The sequence below is a fragment of the Poromitra crassiceps genome (genome assembly GCF_964638095.1).
Source record: "Poromitra crassiceps genome assembly, chromosome: 12".
Classification (NCBI taxonomy): Eukaryota; Metazoa; Chordata; class Actinopteri; order Beryciformes; family Melamphaidae; genus Poromitra; species Poromitra crassiceps.
Window position 1 is genome coordinate 21,018,332 of NC_139632.1, and position 25,234 is coordinate 21,043,565.

The following is a 25,234-nucleotide window of genomic DNA, read 5'->3' on the forward strand; positions in this document are numbered from 1 at the left end:
GAGCCACATTGAGGGGGGGATCTTTGCAAGAGCCACCATCTAAAAAAGGTCCCTTTGCTCCCTTTATTTCTTTTATATTTTAATTTATTTACTTATTTTAAGTAGGACTTAAAGAGCCACAACTACCCATAAAGGAGCCGCATGTGGCTCTAGAGCCTCGGGTTGAGTATCACTGTGCTAGGCTATAGTGTTGGCATTACATAGTCCACAAGGCTGTGCATATAGCCTTGGAACAATAGAGCATGTTTTCACAATATCTTAAAAGAATACCGGTAGTTCGCCCAAAAATTCAAATTGTGTCATTATCTACTCACCATGTCATTATCCACTCACTCTTGCCAACTTGAAACACAGGTGAAGTATGTCCATATAACACACAGGGAAGTTGCCAGCACAGCTCCACGGCAGCCTTCTCCAAAACAACTGAAGTCGAGACCAGTTCTTCAGAGTTCCAAAAATACCTCAATCTGATTGATTTGCAACATGGTGTTTCTATTCACAGTGTGATTGTTTGTCTGTTTTTGTTTTGGAACTCTGGTCGCCCATTGACTTCATGTGTTTCATTTGAGGGTGAGTAGATGATGACAGACTTTTTGGGTGAACTATGCTGTAGGCTAAGTGGGTCACACTCACAGGATACGGTTCATGTGCCGCCTGGGGTTATGCTGGTACCGTACTGAGAAAATTAGCCTAGTGTGTGGCAATAACGTTTTTTTCTCTCTTAGTCTTTACCCAATAGTTCCTAATACTGAGGAAAAGGTGCTCTATTTATTTACTCACTGGCAACATCCACTCATCAAACATATAAACACTAATATCTGAAGTGTTCACTGCAGAAATCAGAGCTTTAGCAGTATAAAAAGGCCACAGATTAGCTGTCTTGTTTTTGAGAACAATGTTTTTCTTCTTTTTTTACAGACCAACCCCCCCCCACCGCCCACTGCATTGTGTTTTGTATGTCGAACACTTCACTTATCCAACACATTCAAATGTTGAAATAAAGTATTTGTGATTGAAATAATATAAGGTGTATACTAGTCTTTTACAACATGCTACTGTGCATGAATGTACCTTTGAACATGCAAAAGGCATAAGTCTACTGATTATTAGATATCCATAGTGTTCTCCAATAAACACATCAGCATGTAGTCGTTTGTTGGAAAGATTCATTTGATGGTTGTGCCATGTGTCATTTTACTGCAAAATAGCATTTTGAAAAGAGATTAATGGATTTGATGGTTTTCATTTTGAGAGTTTTGCAGTTTGTGTTAGTGGTTTTGTGTTAGTGAGAGTTATGAGAAAATGAGCCCTATCAGAGGCAATGGATGACTTGCAAATAAGAGTGAGTTGTTCATATTCTCACCACTAGATGGCAGAGAAAGCTTAGTTTATCAACATAATCGAAGGAAAGGTTTCCCCTGAACAGTGCACTGCACACAGTGCATACTCCCCTCTCAAACCGCAAAGCAATATTAGAGCTAGTGTGTGAAGTTGTGAATTTTCTCCAGACAAAGACAGTGGCTGAATGAGGAAGCATTTAGGCCTGTTAATGATTATAAACAGGCTGGATGTGTATGACGCCAACATGTTTTGAAAGGCCCCACAGGGCCAAATTGTGCTGAGTAACCAGAGGTCAAAATATAACACATGGCTGCACAGTAGTTAATTAGGCCTACAATATTAATATGCTAAACAAATCACCACACATGCCTCTATATCATGTGACATAGCATCCACAGTGTTTAGCTGTCCAAGAACTACATCGCTCACATTGTTAATAAAAAACAAGACATTTATTTAACTTTTTTTGCTGTGTGACCATGTCTTAGAGGCAACAAGCCACAAGAGACCTTACTTCACAGTGAGCTGCACAGCATCCGATCACTGTTAGCGTGCAGCGTCTTGAGGCTTGTGCGTGTGTGTGTATATATATTATATATATATTTATAGATAATATATATATACATACAATTTGCCCTTCTGGGACACTCAAACTTGAACCTTGAATCTTGAATAAATAAATAAATAAATAAATAAATAAATAAATAAATAAATAAATATATATATATATATATATATATATATATATATATAATTCTAAATGCTAAATGATGATTATTTGTAGGCTAATTCAGTAGAGTAGGCCTATTTATGGGGCAAAAGCCATGCTTTCTGGTAGCATGTTTTGTTCTAATAGGAAGAAGGCAATCCTGTTGAACAGGAGTACAGATAGCTAAACTGGAATACGGACGGTATTGAAGCGTGAGCATCCGATTCATCTGAACCCCTCCGGTGCGACTGCCATACCGCGCGTAACCGCTAGGCGCGCTCTAGAGCCGTGCTGCACAGTGCGCCTGCTGGTCCCCATGCAGTGTGAGAAAGTTTTCCATGGAGGGATGGAGGTGATTACCCTCCGCTAGCAGAGCAGAGGGAAGAGGGCTGAGCCTTGAAGCTGTGCGTTGAAGGAACTTGAAGAGCAGGGGGAGGAGGAGAGGAAGGATTGATATAACAAGAGCGCGTCTCGGTGCGGAGCGCTATTCTCACTCACTTCAAGCCTTTGAACCGAGACTGAACAGGGGAGCGGGCTTTCCATTCATTCATTACGTGCGCAAACAACTTTTTTATTCCTTGTATCAGTGGTGCGGGTCGACTGTTGCGAAGACTACTTAGTAAAGCAGAATATATGTCGTTTTAATTTTAATTTTAATTTTAAATACGAGTCAACGGGACATCGCCTGATCTGCAACTTTACGAGACCCTCAGAGTTGGGAAGTTTGTTTCCCACAGAATTGCATGACATTTCTGCGCTGGCTGGTTCTTTTACGGACTGAGAACCTGATAGAGCTTCTTCACCCAACCTTACCGCGTTGGTGTGGGATTTTGTACTCAAAAAAGGGGGAGTTCTCAAATGCAAAAGTATATGTATGAGAAAGCGATGGCCCAAGAGACAAGGAACGGAGGAACCTCTACGTTAAATAACAACAATGGTATTGACAACAGCAAGAAGAAACTGCTAATAGCGCTAGATATCTTCTGTCTTCTTCTTGGTGAGTAAGCCTATTATTTTCTCTTACAAATAGAATTGTTAATCAACTGTTTTAATCTTTAATCCAAACATTTTTGAACCTACACTGAAATTGCACAAAAAGTTATAATGTTATTGTTTTAGATGCTTTTAATGGATTGACACTAAACGATTAGAAGCAATACATAAATTAACTGAGTCCGCGCTTTCTAATTAATGGCCATAAAAAAAGCTTATCGTTTTAAAAGCATTGCTTGTTATCTGTGACCACAGGGCAACACAATCTGTAACATCCCCTTATCGTGCAGTTCAACACACCACCCCATGCCGGTGAAGCGCGGAACAAAACATTGGCTCCGCTGAATATTTATCAAGTTGTCATGCAAGGCTTGGCATTGTATTAAAGCCATACCTTGCTCACCAAGCCATCTCATTCACATGATCACTCGGTGAAACAAGTAATTGGGGTGAAATGTGGATTAACACATATTTGTAATAAATAGCCTAAATAAATAAATAAATATGCCAACAAAGGTTGTAAATCAGGCATACACACCACTTTGAAATGCTGAAAGAATGATGTGCTTATTGTCACTGTCAGCTGGGACAGCAACACAGAAACGTTGGTATCACACTGTATTGATGATTTCAGAATGAGAATCCATTGAACATCACAGGGGCCGATCATTCATCTCGTCCCTCTGCTGCCAGCTCGCCTGGGGCAGAAATGTTTTGAAGTGCTGTAACCTGCCCGTTTACTGCCCTTTAAATAGCCCATGATGACCCCCCTCCAGTGTCCCCATAACACCGTTCCTCTGCCCCCACCACCCCGAGGTGCCTTTCCAAGATAGAGATTTCCATACACAGAGATGCAACAACATGCCCAGAGGAAAAATCCAATTGTAATTAAGGTATTGATTTATAGGAGGAAAAACTAATTAAAATTGTCACTCAAGTAGAGGCGGTGAGTGACACCGGTCTTTATACTGTTCTGATTTGCTCCAACAGGCAACTCTCTTTGTGTGTGTTAGTCGTAACTTGTTATTATTCTGTAAGCGTCCCATCGTCCCATCCAGAGTCAGAATGTGTGTGTGTGTGTGCGAAAGCTGGTTTGCCTTTGGCTGTTGTCACTGTAGTCCACAGCAGCCCCCCCTCTCTCTTCCCTGTTTTCGCCCCCTCTTTCTCTCACTCACAGAAGGATTATGGCAGTCCAGCTCAACTTTTACGCATTCTCTCCCAGAACGTTACAAATCCCATGGCCAGCTGCCCCCAATCACTCCACATCAGATCTCTCTCTCTCTCTCTGTCTCTGTGTCTCTCTCTCTTGCCCTCTTCCTCCCTCTCTGTCCAGGGGAATGCATGAAATAATTGCTTAAGCATGTGTTGTGGTGGCAGGGGAACGAGAGAGAGAAGCGGGACGTCCCGTGGCTGACCAGGCTTTCAGGGAGCAGGTGGGAGCCTCACAGCTTTATAGGGAAGCTGAAGCATGGCAGTGTAGTAGCATAATGGACGTGCTATAACAGAGTGCCACACAAGAGCACTCCTATTGTTCAGGATGTTAGCAAATGGGACAGCTTAACTCCACGTTCTCCATAAGTGCAGTGTAGTAGAAGCAGATTGGCCTGGCAGACACATACAAAGTTTTCCAGTGGTTTATATTGGTTTGCTTATTAAAGAACCTCAGACAGAGATACACTGTTTCATCTGCTCTCGTATAAGCGTAGACAAGCTTTGAGTCCATGTGGAGTGAATTTCCTGCGTAAACCAACTTCCTTCACTGGTAAAGCTCCGGGTCTTCTTTGCCATTCAAAGGGAACATGCACGCACGCGCGCGCACACACACACACACACACACACACACACACACACACACACACACACACACACACACACAGAGACAGACACTTGTGCGTGTAAGCACACACATAAACACACACACACACACACACACACACACAAACGGTCACACATATTCGCCTTTGTCATGCTAAACACAGTCTGGCTGCCCATTGATGATTGGCTGGCCCACTTTCATGGTTGGAGGAGGGGGGGTTTGGGTGGTTCCAGGGGTGGGGGGTGTTGCAGTGAGGGAGGGAGAAAGAAGAGGAGAAAGGAGGGTTATCAGGGGGTCCCGAATGAAGAACGAGGAATGTGGGTGTGTGGAGGACTTGCAGGAAGAATGCCTGATCTTGAATGGGCTTTGTTTTGTGTGTGCGTGTGTGTGTGTGTGTGTGTGTGTGTGTGTGTGTGTGTGTGTGTGTGTGTGTGTGTGTGTGTATCTGACAGAGAGGGAGAGGGAGAGAAAGCAACAGACAGCAAGAGACAATGTGTACACTATACTATACAGCCAGTTAATGCATAAATATCACATTACCTTTAATTAGTTCCTATCTGCCAGCTGGTGACGCCCCCCCCCCCCACACACACACACACTCATACATAAACAAACCCCTGTCAGACCCTCCTATTATTGCTTATGATACGATTGGACGCAGCTGAACCCGAATGGTGATGAGTAGAGCACACACACACACACACGCACACGCGCGCGCACACACACACACACACACAGTGCTGTAGTGCTGAAGCCAGAGAGTAGTTAGGTTTTGGCAGCTCGACCTCAGCATCATCTGCTGATGTGACTTTGGCTCAGGTTCCTGTTACTGAGCAGCAGAGATGATTTAGCAACGCTGTGACGAGCACGCACAAAACACCAGAAATACACAAAGTAGACCACAGGCTGCACGGCCAATCGTTTTCTTCTCTTTGCTCACATTTACATGCATACACACACATTGTGCAATGGCCTGCTACCATTGCAGTTTGAAATGGATGCTTGTTGTTGAAATATATGATGGGTGAGAGACACCCACTTGACCTTTCAGGAAACCATCGCTCTAAAAGTAGCCTGAGCTAACAGCTGATTATCTTTTACACAATGCAGAAGAGATGCTGTGTGTTGTGTGCCTGCCTGCATGCATACATTACTGTGTGAGAGACATCCAGGCAGGGACTACAGTAGGGTTTGTGTGAGAGACATCCAGGAAGGGACTACAGTAGGGTTTGTGTGAGAGACATCCAGGCAGGGACTATAGTAGGGTTTGCGTGAGAGACATCCAGGCAGGGACTACAGTAGGGTTTGTGTGAGAGACATCCAGGCAGGGACTACAGTAGGGTTTGTGTGAGAGACATCCAGGCAGGGACTACAGTAGGTTTGGAAGCCAGTCATCCTTTTTGCACAATATAAACATGGACAAACGCTCTCTCCTGCTGGCTGCTCTGACAGCAAGAAGCATTTCAAGGCCTCTGTGGGTGTTGCTATAGTGACCAATTTCTCTCTTTACCAGACATGAGATGACTTATGTCAGTGGTTCTCAATGTGGGGTCTGGGGACCGCCAAAGGTCCTTGAGGGCGTTCCAGAGGGTCCCCAGCAAACTGATGATAAAAAAAAAATGTCAGCATTATTTCATTTACAAGAAGTGAACTCAATTAGAGAATTTAGAAGAAGAATGTCTATATTGATCATCATTCCTCGGATATCACAATACAGTCATTTAGTTCTGGACGAAATCATATCTAACAATACAAATATTTTTTAAAGATTTGGGTCTGAGAGACAAAATGAGAGGCACAATCTCAAATGGGGGGACCATGGCCCAAATGTGGATTTTTTTTTTGTACCTCAGAACATGATCTAAGTTCACTAAAAGCCAATCTCCATCATCAGCATCTCACAACATGTCTGTGTGTTCTGCTCTGTGGGCCAGTCAGGTGCTGGGTGACGTGAGTTTGCACGAGAGATAGAGGAGTACATTGTTATTGGCCGCAGTGGAGAGAGAAGTGTAACCTTTATGACCCAGGGGAATCCGCTTCATAACCGGGCCCTGTAGCGTTAACCCTATATGGCTCCAGTCCACTGTCCATTAGCTGCTCTAGTATTACAGCAGTCAGTCCCACAGCCCACTCTCTGCCTCCCCATTACCTGCTCTAGTATTACAGCAGTCAGTCACACAGCCCCTCATTAAAGCTGGAGAGGTTTAACCTCTGCCTCTCCAGCCATCAGCCACTTCAATCCTCTGCCGCTCTACAAATATTTTCCAGAATTTCTCAAATTCTTCGTCTGGCAGCAGTGCACTGCCCAAAGACTCTTGATGTGACATCTGGTGCACTTTTCTGAGTGAGGGAACGAGGGGGCACGGTGTGTGTGTGTGTGTGTGTGTGTGTGTGTGTGTGTGTGTGTGTGTGTGTGTGTGGGTGTGTGTGTGTGTGTGGGTGTGTGTGTCTGTGTGTGTGTGTGTGTGTGTGTGTGTGTGTGTGTGTGTGTGTGTGTGTGTGTGTGTGTGTGTGTGTGTGTGTGTGTGTGTGTATAGCGGAGCTCAGGAAAGGGTGGGAAACGGAAAGGTCGTGTCGGTCGGAGGTAGGTGTGGTTGTGAGATGAAATCCTGTACTTTTTTTGCTTCATTGCCCGTTTCCATTCTCCCCCTCTCCTCTCCTCTCCCTCCCTCCCTCCCTCCCTCCCTCCCTCCCTCCCTCCCTCTTCCTTCTCTACTCGAACCTGTCATTCCCTCTTCCTACCTAGTTCCACAGTCATGTGGGTCTAACAGCAAGAGGAGAGAGAGAGAGCGGGTAGATTAGAGGGACAGGACGGAAAGGCTAGAAGGAGGAGAAGTTAGTCTAGACGTTACGTTTAGTCACAGGTCAATTTAACCTGACCTGGTCTCCTCAGCGACCTCTTGCCCCTCTTTCTTACCTTACCATTTTATCCTACTCTCCAATCTCCTCCTGATCCCATTCAATCTTGGCTGTTCCAGCTCAAATGTATCCTTGTGTTTGTGTCTTGCTTAATTGTTATTCGTTGTTAAATGCTGCCATTTTTTTGCAGCATTTAACTGTTCACCTACAAATCTCAGGCCAAATTCTCTCAGGGCTTCTGAATGACTCAAATCGTATCTGTGTAGGAGTGGACTATAGGATACATGTCTTTCAACAAACAACTGTGTACAGGTCGTGACTGTGTAGGTCATGACGTGGGGGGAAAACATGGCACTGTGAACTGTGAACTGTGTATCTATTGATGAGCGCTGTTGGAATTGTTTGTAATCTATATGCACGTGTTTCAGTCGATTGGTCTCGCTGCTCATGCTCTCAGTCTTGTGTTTGGCAGAGGGTCAGAGGTCAGGCAGAACATAAACTCATATAGGACAAGATGCCTGCCATGCTCGCTCATGACATTTACTATACACACACACACACACACACACACACACACACACACACACACACACACACACAGCCAGGGGCTCAATGCAGACATTAAAGAACACACCGCCGATTTTCAGCCAGCTTTTCATCATTACAAAATCAGTAGTATATCAGAAAACTGTAAACAGTTTTGCAGGCATGCATTCAGTTTGACAGTTATTGAGAGAGTTGATTTAAGTTAAGTTGTGAATGTGGACCAGTGATGTCATTCATCCACAAATGTCGTCACTGGTCCACAAGTCAAATCAACTCTCAATAACTGTCAAACTAAATGAATGCCTGCAAAACTGTTGATGGTTTTCTGATATACTACTGATTTTGTGATGATGAAAAGCTGGCTGAAAATCGGCGGAGTGTTCCTTTAAATGTACACGCAGAGAGGAGCATCCATCTCAACATTAAAATGTTGACAAATGACCTCAGCTGAACTGACGAGCCTATAGAGGGTTAATGTGTGTGTTATTTATGGTTTGATGAGATCACTGTATGTCTTTCTGTTATCAGTGGCTGTAGGGGGTTTGATGACATCACTGTGCTGTATGTCTTTCTGTTATCACTGGCTGTAGTGTAGGAGGGGGGGGGGGTTGCCTATAGTGAGCTGTGGTCTGTGTTGATGTTCTGGCTGCAGGACGAGTTGAGGCCCACGCTGTTTAAAAGGTGACGGCTGTCCTCTGGCAGAAGAGCATGCCTGTGTTATATCATGAGATCCAGATCAGTGGATGTACATGATAACAGTGTTGTCACGACTCACCATGCCAACATTCTACCCTGCGATACTACCAACACTACATGACAACAGCTTTGACCATAGGGCAACCTTCTCTCAAGACAGACACGTTTTTCAAACGCTCCTGACAACTACCATCTGTCTGTACTTCGTCAGGTCTCGAAGTTGGTCAAAATAAGGCGAGATATCCAGTCAAAATAAGGCGGGTGTCCAATCACCTGCCTCGGTTATGTTTTCAGAGTGCCATGATTGGTTGAATACCATCAAACTTCCGGTTTGATGATGTGGAAGAGTTAGACGAGAGACTACGGGCAACTCAATCTGCATTTTATTGTGTGTTATTTCTAGTGTGTGTGTCCTGATGGTGAGCTGTGGTGGCGTTGTGGCCAGACTGTGTGTAGTATTTGCAGGCTGTCAGTGTGTGACATGTGGCTGCTTCTTCTGGCCACTGGTGGTGCTGGAGTTAAATGACAAACCCCTGGGGCTTGTATGTGTAGGAGGGCTGTGATTAGAGGTGTGTGGTGGGTGTGAGCGCGTGCGTGTGTGTGTAGATGTGAGAGCGTGTGTGTGTGTGTTGTGTGTGTGTGTGTGTGTGCGTGTGTGTGTGTGTGTCCTGTGGGCTTTATGAGGGAGAGGCGGTGCCCAGAGCTGTCATTAGACCGCCTCCACGGCCTAAGGGTGAAAGAGTGTGTGTGTACATGTGCACGCCTATGCCTGCATGTGTGTGTGTGTGTGTGTGTGTGTGTGTGTGTGTGTGGGTAGCATGTGTGAGGCATCTGTGGCCAGATTTGTGTGTGTGTGTGTGTGTGTGTGTGTGTATGTGTGTGTGTGTGTGTGTGTGTGTGTGTGTGTGTGTGTGTGTGTGTGTGTGTGTGTGTGTGTGTGTGTGTGTGTGTGTGTGTGTGTGTGTGTGTCCCATGTGGTTCCCGTGGGCATGCTGTAGGCATCAGGTTGACTGATGATGATTGTGTGTGTCCCTTTATGCTGGTATAGAACCCAGACACACTCGTTTCTTTCTTTCTTTCTTTCTTTCTTTCTTTCTTTCTTTCTTTCTTTCTTTCTTTCTTTCTTTCTTTCTTTCTTTCTTTCTTTCTTTCTTTCTTTCTTTCCTGCTGTTTCAGTCCTGTTCAACGGTTTAACTGCACACAAACACAAAGACTAGACAATGGATGAACAAGAGCTAGTTTACAGTTAGACAACAACGCTGTAGTAAAGCTCCAGTCTCTCCTTCCTGTCTGCCTCTCATCCCATGATTACAACCCTCTCAGGTAAACAGCCACTAACTGCTTATTTACATCAATCTGGATTACTGGGCTGGATCTTCCCATCAACCTTTGTTAGCAGTAATTCTTGTATATGTTCAAGCCTGCATGTGTGTGTGTGTGTGTGTGTGTGTGTGTGTGTGTGTGTGTGTGTGTGTGTGTGTGTGTGACGTGTGTGTGTGTGTGTGTGTGTGTGTGTGTGTGTGTGTGTGTGTGCGTGCACGCGCGCTCACGCGTGCGTCTGTGTGTGTTTGTGTGACGTGTGTGTGTGTGTTTTCAGTGGGCGTTTTTCTGGGTGCGGGCATGGAGACCATTCATAAACATCTGATTGGCCAAATTACGCCCACGGAAATAACACGTTTGGTTGTCTCACTCTCCTGCTATCATCTCAGCCACAATTTTCTTTTTTTTTCTCCAACTCTCCATCGTCTCTTCAGGAGCATATGAATTAGTTCCTGGTCACGACATAGTTTTAATACAGGCGGATTTACTAGTCAGCATGGGATCAGGATCCACATAAACAGAATACAGTCTAGCCAGGCCTTTATGCTCTGTGTGAGATGCTCCTAGTCCTTGAATGTAAATGAAGACAGCAGATGAGGAGATACAGAGGTCAGTGAAGGCAGCAGATGAGCAGATACAGTGGTCAGTGAAGGCAGTAGATGAGCAGATACAGAGGTCAGTGAAGGCAGCAGATGAGCAGATACAGTGGTCAGTGAAGGCAGCAGATGAGCAGATACAGTGGTCAGTGAAGGCAGCAGATGAGCAGATACAGTGGTCAGTGAAGGCAGCAGATGAGCAGATACAGTGGTCAGTGAAGGCAGCAGATGAGCAGATACAGTGGACAGTGAAGGCAGCAGATGAGCAGATACAGTGGTCAGTGAAGGCAGCAGATACAGAGGTCAGTGAAGGCAGCAGATGAGCAGATACAGTGGACAGTGAAGGCAGCAGATGAGCAGATACAGTGGTCAGTGAAGGCAGCAGATGAGCAGATACAGTGGTGCTGCTTCATAACAGCCAGCTGGTCCAGAGCTTCAGGCCTCATTACATCTCACTGTCACAGCACAGTCCTCTACTGGGCCTCTTCTCCGCTGTTACACGGGCCCCTCTGTCTGTCTGTCATGCTTTCTTTCTATCTGCCCACTACAATTATATGTGTGTGTGTGTGTGTGTGTGTGTGTGTGTGTGTGTGTGTGTGTGTGTGTGTGTGTGTGTGTGTGTGTGTGTGTGTGTGTGTGTGTGTGTGTGTGTGTGTGTGTGTGTGTCCAGAGACGGGGGTGGGGTTGTGGGTCAGGGAGATTTCACTGTTTCGGGGGAACAATGCTCCTTTTGATGCATCCCAGCGTTCTTTGTCTCGTTAACGAGCACTAATAGGCCAACGGCAGACAGGAGGTGGATGGGACCGAGTGAATGAGGGAGAGATGAGAGAGACTTTCTGTTGGGACTCTAGTGGCCTGTTGATTATCCGTCAGTGGTTTACGGCCATAGCCGCTGCTAGCATGTTGTTAGTTGCATTGTCGTGTGGATGGTGGAGAGTGTGGTGCTTATCACCTCAGCTGTGGGCTGTGATCGGCTCGGCATCTTTATTGGCAGAGGCCTTATCTGCGCTGCAGCCATCCTGTTTCCATACAGAGAGCGGGGCGCGTTCAAGAGCCTCCCTGCACCAGCGGGCAACAATAAGCCCAGCATTCACACTGTAGTGCCACTTTCACACCTATTGTCTCCATCTGCACAGACAAACAGTAGAGAGCATACAGTGTAAAAAAGAGATGGACGGCGCGAGTGTGACGTCGCCCATTGGGTTTGTGATCTCCCGTTCTGAAGCCTCTAGTTTGGCCTTTTCGGCCATTTTTGTTTTCACACAGCTCGTGCGAGACGAGACCCACAGCTATGGTCCGTGATCAGTGCTGCGCGATCACTGGACAGGCGACCTGTCAATCACGCCCAAAACATAGGCTATTCTATCATTTATTTTACTCTAAACGTGTGAGTTATATAAAAAGTCACCTCCATACAGTTGTCATGAAATGTGAAATTAGCTATACAGACCAAAGCCCGTTTTTTTTAACCAGGCTGTAAACATGTTTATTTATGCTGTAAACTCTGGCATTTTAACATGGGGGTGACTGACTCACTTCTGCAGCCATGCCTCAAGCGGCCATTCGAGGAACTGCAGTTTTTAGTACACTTGCCGCCAATGCGACCAAGAAAGCCTGCCTCCTCGCAGTATAGACACACACACACAAATGCACACGCACACTCCATGGGGGTGTGCAGAGGTGAGCAGGGGCAGACAAAAGGAAAGGCCTGAAAGCAGAAGGGAGGAATGCAGTGTAAGTAGTATAGCAGTGCATTATGGTGACACAGGCGTCAGGTTTCAAAGACACCACAGCCCTCTTCTTCACAGCCTGCCTATTGTCCCAGGGGGTAATAATGCCATTATGGCAACAACAGAGGAACGCCCAGCCAGCCAGCCAACCAACTAGCCAAATAGCCTGATCTGGCCCCTGGGCACTGCTCAAGTTTCCCTCTATATGGGAGCAGCTGTGCGCCTGTCCTCCCCCATCAGCCCCACAGCGCAGGCAAGCATGAAGTCTTCATGAGTTGTAACTGATATTTTTGACACATGACAAACATCCTCTGGCCTCTTCTACTTGCTCATGTGGATGAGAGCTGATTCTCCACGAAACAATGTTGAATCCTCCATCTCTAAGTTCAAATGTGCTCTACACGAAGAAAAGACTTGCCAACAGCAACACAGGGCCAGGAGCTATGAGCCCCTCGTTCAGAGGCTGCCCTTGCAGGTGCCTGTTGGTAAAAGGCCCCTAGAGAGAGTGTGTCCCAGCAGATGCCTGTGTGTAAAAAGGCATTTATTCCTGTGAATAAAATCCCTCTGAGTAAGCACATGCTTCAGCCCGCGGCCCCCCGCTCGCCAGTGCATTCACACACAGGGGGGAAAAGGACAGGGATTCACTCTGTGCACCGCTCTGCTGACCTCAGCCACTTCTGTCTGTGTGTGTGTGTGTGTGTGCGTGCGTGCGTGCGTGCGTGTGTGTGTGTGCGTGCATGCATGCGTGCGTGTGTGTGTGTGTGTGCGTGCGTGCGTGCGTGCGCGCGCGCGTTTGTGTCTGTGTGTTTGTGTATGCGCATGTGAGTGTTTTGTGCATGTGTGAGAGAGCCATCCGCAGCTTGTAGAAACAAAGCAATCTGGTGCAGAACACATCTGTACGTGTGTGTACTGTATGTGTGTGTATGTGCGTGTGTGTGTGTGTGTGTGTGTGTGTGTGTGTGCGTGTGCGCGTGTGCGTGTGCGTGCGTGCGCTCAAATGTATGTTTCCTAAACAGTTGCTTTTGGGTGATGGATAAAGTCTGGGCGGTGGTTAGGAGCTGACTTTGTTTATTTGGATTGCCAGAGCATTTTTAAGGCTTTTTGTGGTTGACAACTTAGAAATGTTTGGAAACTAGTGAGCTGAAGTTGCCAATAGAACCACAGTAATCCACTTCCACACCCACACAGCACACTGCACACTGCACACCGCACAATGCACACACATACACACACGCACACGCACACACACACACACACACACACACACACACACACACACACACACACACACACACACACACACACACTACAGTCCAATCCTGGTGCGATGTCACATCCCTGACCCTTGACCTATGGACCCTTAGGCTACTGGCAGGGTCTGTCATGCACCCTGCTTACCCATGCACACTCTTCCCATCATGCACCCTGCTTACCCATGCACACTCTTCCCATCATGCACCCTGCTTACCCATGCACACTCTTCCCAAGTTCCTGGAAGGCCACACATACTTAAGGCACATGGCAACCACTAAAGTGAACTGTGTGAGCATGTAGCTTTGGACATGTGATGAGTTTCATAACATCTAAGGCATCTGTTTGGCCTGACATATTTAAAACCACAGTGGTCACACATGGTGTTTTAGTTGAATGGCCGAGAATGTGTGAGTGCCCTCTGTGCATCCTGGGGTTAAGGCATGGAGAAGATATTTCCCACTTTGACACCCTGCTAACCCTAAAGGTTAAGAGTTATATTAAGATGGGGTATTTTGCTGAGGATGAGATGACAAGCAAACCCGGGGGAAGCTACCGCTACCACTGAAGTGAATATTTATTAAGATGTAAGATTTGTTAATGTACAACATCTCCAAGGAAATCCCTCTAACTTTATCTCTAACTTTTATACACATAGGCTTTATATACCAGCTCAACTATCTGCCCACAATTTAGCAAAACAATGTCCCCCTGCCAACGGACCTGGCACGCTGCCACTCATTCTCTCTGGTCCCCCCTTCTTATCACACACACACACACACACACACGCACACACACACGCACACGCACACGCACACGCACACGCACGCACACACACACACACACACACACACACACACACACACACACACACACACACACACACACACACACACACACACACACACACACACGCACACTCAGAAACAACTCGAAAAGTGCACTCACACGCGCACACTCAGAAAGTAGAGTGTAGATCTCTGCCAGGCACCACAACGCCTAACCATGGCCAAACCGAATAACACACTCACTCACTCACACTCACTCACACACACATGATCTCCTGGCAGAGATAATAGCAACAAACTGAAATGCTTATTAGAAGAAACAACTTATTACTATAGGTCCTCGTTATGCAAGTACTCACTCACTCACTCACTCACTCACTCATTCAATCTCTCTCTCTCTCTCTCACACACACACACACACACACACACACACACACACACACACACACACACACACACACACATATTAAATAACCACGACACAACACACACACATACCTTGTAGCCATGTAGGCCACATTATTATCCTTTAGCGATACAGGTTATGTGAGAGGGTGTGTGTGGATGTGTGTGTGTGTGTGTGTGTGTGTGTGTGTGTGTGTGTGTGTGTGTGTGTGTGTGTGTGTGTGTGTGTGTGTGTGTGTGTGTGTGTGTGTGTGTGTGTGTGTGTGTGTGTGTGTGTGGATGTGGAGACCTGACATGAGAGAAAATAACGTCAAGAGTTCCCCCCAAGAGACTGGGATTGTCCTGAAATAGAACAGTGAGCGTAATGGATCCATACACATTAAACAGGTCTTAACAACAACACACTCTCTCTCTCTCTCTCTCACACACACACACACACACACACACACACACACACACACACACACACACACACACACACACACACACACACACACACACACACACACACACACACACACACACACACACACACACACACACACACACACACACGCTCACTGACAGCTGGGTGTATCACAGGAGACCCAGGGAGGATCAGGTTGCAGCACACCTTGTGGTGGGAAACGTACGTTGCTTGAGATGCGTTGTTTGTTATGTAAGGACCTAAAAGACTCTAATACATTTCTATACATTCTGTACACGTGTGATTGTGTCAGAAGCCCTGCCAAGTTAGACAATCCCATTCAAACAAGCCTGGCTTAGCCGTTCACTAAGATAACACACATTATACACAAACTCTGGCTTGATCCACTGATCCCCTAACAGCTATCAGATCTTCCGCTGAACCGTGAGAAATCTCTGCAGAAGAGGAGAGAGGAGAGTTTTGTTTGATTGACTGAAAGGTCTATGGAGTCAACCAAACCCCATCAGCATCACAATTCTCTCTCTCTCTCTCTCTCTCTCTCTCTCTCTCTCTCTCTCTCTCTCTCTGTCTCTCTCTGTCTCTCTCCCTCTCTCTCTCTGACCCTCTCCTTAGGGCGGGTCACATGGTGTGTTTGTGCGACAGCAAGGAGGAAATCCTCCATTAGAGCCGACCACAATACCTCTTCCTCTGCCCCGGTCCGCCTCCCATTCACCTCTCACACACATCACACAGCCTCCATCGCTCCCACCTCCCCCCCAGCTCCACCCCACCTCCCCCTCCCCTCCCCCCCAGCTCCACCCCCCAGCTCCCCCCCCCAGCTCACCCACTATAATCACGGTATCATTCTAATTCTGCTCCTGGAAGCTATGCAAGCCCATTATAATGTCAACAGAGGTCCAGCAGCCTGACCCTGAGGGCGGAGCTTCCAGCTGACGCACAGGTGCATGCATGGCCATTCCTCAGGGACATTGCTGACGTGTCAGGGGGAATTAACCTTTTGAGCTGCCATAAGAATAGCTATTGTTTCCTATTCTGGCAGTACAGTCTGACTTAAGATGAGAGAAAATCATAGAATCTCACTAATCTCAAACATTCAGGATTGATGAACTTTGGACTGGAAATGAATGCAGACTGTGGAAATACTTTAAAATGCCAATCCAAACCTTAAGATTGCAACAGGGTCTCACTATTTCTAGAATACTAGTGGGCCTATCACCCCCTACAGTATTTGTATTTCATTGATGGGGCATTGTGTTCATTCAGTTGATTCTGATAACAGGAGTTAGCACACAGACGTTGGCTGCAGTAAATGCAGAAACAGACTTGCCGCTGCTAATCTGACCGCTCGCTCGCAACACCAAATTTAACCGCAAAGCCAATCAAACGGGCGCCTGGCTGGCTAATCTCTCCCACACCAGCACGTGTGCGCACACACACTAACGCACACACATAACGCACACACACTAACGCACACACATAACGCGCACACACTAACACACCCATGCACTCCATATATAAACACACACACATGTGTGCGCACGCACACACACACACACACACACACACACACACACACACACACACACACACACACACACACACACACACACACACACACACACACACACACACTTGCCCTGAAACTGCCTTTCTGATAAGGCCCTGCCAAGACCTTTGCATATTCAACCATCCAGAACCAAAGAAATACCTCTCTCTCACTCCCTCTCTCTCTCTCTCTCTCTCGCGCTCTCTCTCTCTCTCTCTCTCTCTCTCTCCCTCCCGCTCTCTCTCCCCCTCTCTCTCTCTCTCTCTCTCTCTCTCTCTCTCTCTCTCTCTCTCTCTCTCTCTCTCTCTCTCTCTCGCTGACCCGTGGTAAGTGGTCCCTAGTGGTCTGGTGTGGTTGTTCTCCTAGGCTGAAAGAGAGAGATGCATGGCAGAATCGGATAAGACAAATAGAACCGTTCCTCAAAGCGCAGCTCGCCAAGCCACCCACTTTCTTGCCCTCTGCTGCATTCACCATGCGCCCCCCCCCTTCCTCCCCCTCTGTACCTCCCTTTCTCCTCTCTCGTCCAACGAGGGGGTTTTATCGTGCATTCCTTTATAACTGGGGACTGGTAATCTTACGACTTCAAAGGTCATGAGCTGGGCGGTGACGTCATCAGAGCTGGTATGTCCCATTCCAAACTCGTAGGAGTCTCAGCAGCCCCAACCTCAAAAATCCAAGATGGCTGCGCCGCGCAACAACAGTAGTAGTATAATCGTAGTAATGTTGTTTAGCACTTCTGTTTTGTTTGTGTCTCATTAAATCAGCTGTACACACAGCACTGCCTAACATCTATCTGTGTGGACATGAGGCTGCAGTGTTTGTATGCGCAAATTGCCGCGAAATGCCATGTTGTCAATTTTATTGCTAACAATGGCTAACAATGGCTAGCCTGGCTAGCGACTGGATCTGACCAATGAACAGTGAACTTCCCAGCTCAAGTTTTCTGCAAATGGAACGCTAACAAAACGGATGTGATGTCATTTAGCCTCCACATCCCAGTTATTTTGCGATAAAGGAATGCACCATATGGAGGCCCCAGCTATTTCCTGACATGGTTTAATTGGGTGTTCTTTTAGAAGCTGCTCATTGGCTTGATAACTCATTAGGCGAATAATAATGCACCAAATGCTCCTAAACACACTCAACACAGACTTTCCCCTTGAAGATAGAAGTGTAAGATGAAGGTAGTGGAAGTGTGCTAGTGGAAGCAGTGCATGGCTGCCGTGTGGCTGTTTGAAAGGGGGTGAGGATGGGAGATTCTCAGGCATGGCTGGACGTGACTGACCCCGTGATGGAGCTTGTAAAATAGTCGTTTTTTAATTCACTGACGCACCGCAGGCCTCTGCCAACAACCCAGCCCACCTCTTTCTTCTTCTTCCCTTTCTCTTTTCATCTGTGCCTCCACCGCCACTCCCCCGGCTCCCCCCACACTCCCCCGGCTCCCCCCACACTCCCCCCGGCTCCCCCCACGGGCCACTCCCCCGGCTCCCCCCACACTCCCCCGGCTCCCCCCACACTCCCCCGGCTCCCCCCACACTCCCCCGGCTCCCCCCACACTCCCCCGGCTCCCCCCACACTCCCCCGGCTCCCCCCACGGGCCACTCCCCCGGCTCCCCCCACGGGCCACTCCCCCCGGCTCCCCCCACACTCCCCCGGCTCCCCCCACACTCCCCCGGCTCCCCCCACGGGCCAGTGGCTTTCGTGAAGGTCACCCCTGTCTTCAGTTCAATCCCAGCGGCATAAAGAGAGGCCATAATTCTTGGTGGTCGGCGAGGCGTGGACAGGCTGTAGGGTCAGTGTTTGGAGGGTGTGTTAGTGTGTGCCGCGCCCGGGGTGGAGCTCTGACTGACTTTGGTATGAAGAGAATGCCCACATACCAGGCTGTTTTCATGGAGATGGCATGGCGGGCAGCACAAAACCCCGGACCGGCATCTGACGGCTAGCGGAGCGGCGAGAGAAAGGCCGCGCGCGGACAGAGAACCTTTCATCAACTCTCAATAGCTAGAGAGCTGAGGTGCTCCATCGCTACCTCACTCTCCCTCTCGCCTTCTCAATCCCTCTGCTGGTCACCTCCTGAGTTTCCCATGGCGCTCTAGATGGCTTTAGCCTTTAAGCACTGGTTTGTGTTTGTGTGTGTGTGTGTGTGTGTGTGTGTGTGTTTCCCATGTCTGTTAAGCCCATATGACCTCCTTTCACTTCTCCTCATTAACATGTGAATCCCCCCACACAACAAGTGGGCCAGAATGAAGGGAAGAGGAGAGAAAGAGAGAGAAGGAGGAGAAAATGGAAAAGGAAAGTAGAGAGATAGATTCACCGCTAGCCAGAAAAAGTTTTTTTTTTCCAGTAGAGTGTAAGTGTTTACCCCACAGATCACTGGAGGGCTTAACGTGTGTGGCCTCCCTCTGTATTCAAGGTATTACAGTGTCGCCGAGCTCAGCGGAGCATTCCGTTAAAAGACTAAGAAAAGCAACACAAATATAGCAGGATCCACTCTGCCCGCTCATGTTGCTGCAGGATCCACTCTGCCCGCTCATGTTGGTGCAGGATCCACTCTGCCCGCTCATGTTGGTGCAGGATCCACTCTGCCCGCTCATGTTGGTGCAGGATCCACTCTGCCTGCTCATGTTGCTGCAGGATCCACTCTGCCCGCTCACTCTGCCCGCTCATGTTGGTGCAGGATCCACTCTGCCCGCTCATGTTGCTGCAGGATCCACTCTGCCCGCTCACTCTGCCCGCTCATGTTGCTGCAGGATCCACTCTGCCCGCTCATGTTGCTGCAGGATCCACTCTGCCCGCTCATGTTGCTGCAGGATCCACTCTGCCCACTCATGTTGGTGCAGGATCCACTCTGCCCGCTCATGTTGGTGCAGGATCCACTCTGCCCGCTCATGTTGGTGCAGGATCCACTCTGCCCGCTCATGTTGGTGCAGGATCCACTCTGCCCGCTCGTGTTGGTGCAGGATCCACTCTGCCCGCTCATGTTGGTGCAGGATCCACTCTGCCTGCTCATGTTGGTGCAGGATCCACTCTGCCTGCTCATGTTGGTGCAGGATCCACTCTGCCTGCTCATGTTGGTGCAGGATCCACTCTGCCCGCTCATGTTGGTGCAGGATCCACTCTGCCCGCTCATGTTGGTACAGGATCCACTCTGCCCACTCATGTTGGTGCAGGATCCACTGTGCCCGCTCATGTTGGTGCAGGATCCACTCTGCCCACTCATGTTGGTGCAGGATCCACTCTGCCCGCTCATGTTGCTACAGGATCCACTCTGCCCGCTCATGTTGGTGCAGGATCCACTCTGCCCGCTCATGTTGGTGCAGGATCCACTCTGCCCGCTCATGTTGGTGCAGGATCCACTCTGCCCGCTCATGTTGGTGCAGGATCCACTCTGCCCGCTCATGTTGCTACAGGATCCACTCTGCCCGCTCATGTTGGTGCAGGATCCACTCTGCCCGCTCATGTTGCTACAGGATCCACTCTGCCCGCTCATGTTGGTGCAGGATCCACTCTGCCCGCTCATGTTGCCGGTGCTGAACTCTGTGTGAGAGCCCAAAGCCTTGCCCCCATAATTCCGTGTGAACAGGCTCACCCAGACCCAACCCCCGCCTGTTGTGTGGACAGAACCAAAGCCCGGCCCAGCCCTGTGTGGGCCCACCAGCAGCCTGTCGAGCCCTGGCACCGCAGCCTGTTTGTGCAGGTGTCTGCCTCCGCGAGCCGCCCGTCTGCTACTGCCCTCTGCCAATCACTCCCTGTAAGCAGCAGGGGGCGAGAGAGAGAGAGAGGAGAAAGGGACTGGAGAGACACAGAGAGAGGGACAGAGAATAAGGGCACAACAGGGAGACACGAGAGAGTGTCTGGTCATTGATCCAGTCGACACCTGAGACCGCACTTTCTTCTCTGAAGTGGGAGCAGATGTCAAGGAGCAGATGTTAAGCTGTCTGAGAGAGAGCTGTGTGTGTGTGTGTGTGTGTGTGTGTGTGTGTGTGTGTGTGTGTGTGTGTGTGTGCGTGCGTGCGTGTGTGTGTGTGTGTGTGTGCGTGCGTGTGTGTGCATGTCTCACAAGCATGCATAAGCAACCACACAAGCATGACTGAGGGCATATTATTAATTGAGAAGTATGTCTGTGTGCCGAGGCTCTGGAGAAGTTCATAGGAGCGGTTGGTGGGGCGTGCGTTGTTCGACGACAGACCAGTAATGCGATCTCCCGTTCCCACTGACTGTAGTGGTTCTCAGCCCCATTAGGAACATTCATCTCTGCATCTCACACTTTTGACTTTGACCCAAACGTCAGAAATCACTGTGATGTGAGCTAACCGCACCGACCACATGTTGGAAGACTTTCTGCTCAGTGCGATCTTGAATGTATGTTTTGGTGTGTCCATTTGTGTGAGTCTTCAAGACGCCTTGGTGTCTTGAACACCCTCTATTTATGATCCAGTACACGCATTCATGCACGCACGCACACATATATGGGCTGTACACACTACACACACCACACACACATATATGGGCTGTACACACTACACACCAAACATGCTCTCATAGAAGAAATGTTCCACAGACAGAGTTGGGTGGCCGCTGAAAGCGTAGCTTTGTTTTTCTTGGTATATTCACACATTTTACAATCCTTCAAGGGAGACTTCCAAAGTCCCAGCCACAGTTTGCACGCCTGTGTTTGTATTCCTTTGATTTGGAGATATGTATTTATTTTCCCTGCAACAGAGTAGAATGTGTGTGTGTGATGTGTGTGTGTGTGTGTGTGTGTGTGTGTGTGTGTGTGTGTGTGCTGTGTGTGTGTGTGTGATGTGTGTGTGATGTGTGTGTGTGTGTGATGTGTGTGATGTGTGTGTGTGTGTGTGTGTGTGTGTGTGTGTGTGTGTGTGTGTGTGTGTGTGTGTGTGTGCGCAGAACTGGCTGGTGACAGCTAAAGTGTGCTTTGCAGGAGCTGTGACATTTTAATGACTAAGGTATTTTGGGTCTAGTCCCAGACTAGACTGTGCGTACTGAGTGAGTGAGTGAGTGTGTGTGTGTGTGTGTGTGTGTGTGTGTGTGTGTGTGTGTGTGTGTGTGTGTGTGTGTGTGTGTGTGTGTGTATGTAGTGTGTAGCCAACAACAGAAAGCTGACCACCCCAGTAGCTATACTTGCTTCTAAACTACTGTTAGTTTTTTCACTAAAGTCTGTGTCGTTGATTAGACCCCGACCGATGCTGGATTTTCTGGGGCCGATACCGATATTAGGGAGTAAAGAAATTCCGATATCGAAATATCGGCAGATATTCTTATATTTTATATAGGGTATATATTATATAGCCTACGCATTATATTACAAATATTTTCTGCAATGATCCCTCAAATATCAAACACTTGATATGACGTGAGATAGGCACAATATTTAACAGTTTAACAATAAATGTATTGTCCAAAATGGCATCAGTGCACTGAAACTGTACACTTCACTGGGAATTGAATATCGGCCAACATATCGATATATCGATATACCGATATATCGGTGATCGGCCAATAGCGGTCAGGCTCTATCGTTGATGTTGTATGGCAAAATTCACTAAGATTCTCAGGAAGGCAGTTGTAACTATGTTTGGGCAGGAAGGTTGCTCTCAAGTTAAAATTTAAAACACTCTACCTGGAAAGGCACTCTCCTCCCCCTAACACATCATATCATATTGACATAATATGTCTCCATGATGGTGCGTCTCCACCCCGTCACATCAGATTGGCATGTTTCCATGGTGGTGTGTCTCTATTGTCTGCAGTGATGCCCCCTGCTGGCCCTGACTGTCAGAGTGCATTTGCTCTGTCAGGAGGGGATGTCCTAATGCTAATGGATAGACCCAAATCCTCAATAGCCAGCTGGTGTCACACTGCCAACAGGAGCAGCAGCAGAGGGTTAGCTGGGTAAATAGCCTGTTTAATGCTAGCATGAACTCACACTCACACACACACACACACACACACACACACACACACACACACACACACACACACACACACACACACACACACACCTGTGAAGGTATGTGTGTGTGTTATGTGTGTTTCTCTAAACGTTTCCTCCTCAGCTCACAGGTAAGTGGAGTGGGTCGAGACCAGAGGCGAGGTGGATGGGCCTGTTTAGTGAGCGCAGTGTGTCTGTGACCTCATCCTATGTATGCGTGTGGTCACCTGTGTGTGTGGGTTGACACATCCATTCATGTGTGTGTGTGTGTGTGTCTGTGTAGTTATGCTGCCCAGCCTGGTTCTGCACCGCGCCTCTGTTCGTCCATACCAGAGGGGTTTCTACTGCAGCGACTCCAGCCTGAGCTACTCCTACAAGAGCAGCACCGTCCCCTCCCCAGTGCTCATTGCTGTTGGGCTGACACTGCCCTCGGTGTCCGTAAGTCCCGTCCCCCCCAAAAGGAGCACCTGGCCTGGGGAAGCCCCGAGCCGGAGATACGGGAGGGCTGGAGGTTCATGGTTGTGGTCGTGAAAGAGTGACAACAATGTTAGCTGCAGTAAAGTTGACATAAGGTTACTTATAAAGTTATAGTTTGTAAAGTTTGTAACTTTGAAAACCTGTCACTCCTTTGCTTTAAGTCGGCCATACATGACATCCTCAAGCCCCGCCCCTATCCTCCATATGCCCTGATGCTAGTGTGCCCCCTCCCTCCCCCCCCCTCCCTCCTGTTTGTGTCTGTGTCACTGACCTGGTGCTTTTATGTCTTCCCTCTCTCTCCCTCTCCCCCTCTCTCTCTCTCCCTCTCTCTCTCTCTCTCTCTCTCTCTGTGTCTTTTGTAGCTAGCCTGCCTTTCCTCATCATTGAGACTAGCACCATAAGGCCGTACCAGCGCGGGTTTTACTGTTCGGACGAGTCCATCCGCTACCCGTATAAAAACGGAGACACCATAAGCGATGCCGTGCTTTGTGCTGCTGGCATTCTTATTGCCATCCTCTCTGTAAGTCTGCCTGTATATCTCTCCTCCCTCCCCCCATCCTCTCTGTAAGTCTGCCTGTATATCTCTCCTCCCTCCCCCCATCCTCTCTGTAAGTCTGCCTGTATATCTCTCCTCCCTCCCTCCATCCTCTCTGTAAGTCTGCCTGTATATCTCTCCTCCCTCCCTCCCTCCATCCTCTCTGTAAGTCTGCCTGTATATCTCTCCTCCCTCCATCCATCCTCTCTGTAAGTCTGCCTTTATATCTCTCCTCCCTCCCTCCATCCTCTCTGTAAGTCTGCCTGTATATCTCTCCTCCCTCCCTCCATCCTCTCTGTAAGTCTGCCTGTATATCTCTCCTCCCTCCCTCCCTCCATCCTCTCTGTAAGTCTGCCTGTATATCTCTCCTCCCTCCCTCCCTCCATCCTCTCTGTAAGTCTGCCTGTATATCTCTCCTCCCTCCCTCCATCCTCTCTGTAAGTCTGCCTGTATATCTCTCCTCCCTCCCTCCCTCCATCATCTCTGTAAGTCTGCCTGTATATCTCTCCTCCCTCCCTCCCTCCTCTCTGTAAGTCTGCCTGTATATCTCTCCTCCCTCCCTCCATCCTCTCTGTAAGTCTGCCTGTATATCTCTCCTCCCTCCCTCCATCCTCTCTGTAAGTCTGCCTGTATATCTCTCCTCCCTCCCTCCATCATCTCTGTAAGTCTGCCTGTATATCTCTCCTCCCTCCCTCCATCCTCTCTGTAAGTCTGCCTGTATATCTCTCCTCCCTCCCTCCATTCTCTCTGTAAGTCTGCCTGTATATCTCTCCTCCCTCCTTCCATCCTCTCTGTAAGTCTGCCTGTATATCTCTCCTCCCTCCCTTCATCCTCTCTGTAAGTCTGCCTGTATATCTCTCCTCCCTCCCTTCATCCTCTCTGTAAGTCTGCCTGTATATCTCTCCTCCCTCCCTCCCTCCTCTCTGTAAGTCTGTCTGTATATCTCTCCTCCCTCCCTCCATCTTCTCTGTATGTCTGCCTGTATATCTCTCCTCCCTCCCTCCATCTTCTCTGTATGTCTGCCTCTATATCTCTCCTCCCTCCCTCCATCTTCTCTATATGTCTGCCTCTATGTCTCTCCTCCCTCCCTTCATCCTTTCTGTAAGTCTGCCTGTATATCTCTCCTCCCTCCCTCCATTCGCTCTTTTTGCTCCAATCTAATTTCATTCTGTCTCTCCTTTCCTCTCTGACAGCTTCACTCCAATAACAACATAGCATAGCTTCACTAACACACTGTAACCCTCCA

At 48.2% G+C, this 25,234-nt stretch overlaps 1 protein-coding gene across 2 annotated transcripts in view; it reads left to right on the forward strand.

The window, feature by feature from the left end:
* The first annotated feature begins 2,568 nt into the window (after positions 1–2,568).
* The window catches only part of plpp3 (phospholipid phosphatase 3), a 46,996-nt gene continuing 24,330 nt past the window's right edge, over positions 2,569–25,234 (forward strand). Inside the window, exons 1-2 of one of the 2 annotated variants that reach the window (XM_083647974.1) lie at positions 2,569–3,047; positions 23,260–23,414. In XM_083647974.1, coding sequence (XP_083504100.1) covers positions 2,909–3,047; positions 23,260–23,414 — 294 coding nt within the window. In that variant the 5' untranslated portion in view covers positions 2,569–2,908. Of the gene's footprint in view, positions 3,048–23,259; positions 23,415–23,815; positions 23,974–25,234 lie in introns of both variants that reach the window. The other variant, XM_083647973.1, reaches the window with a different exon arrangement.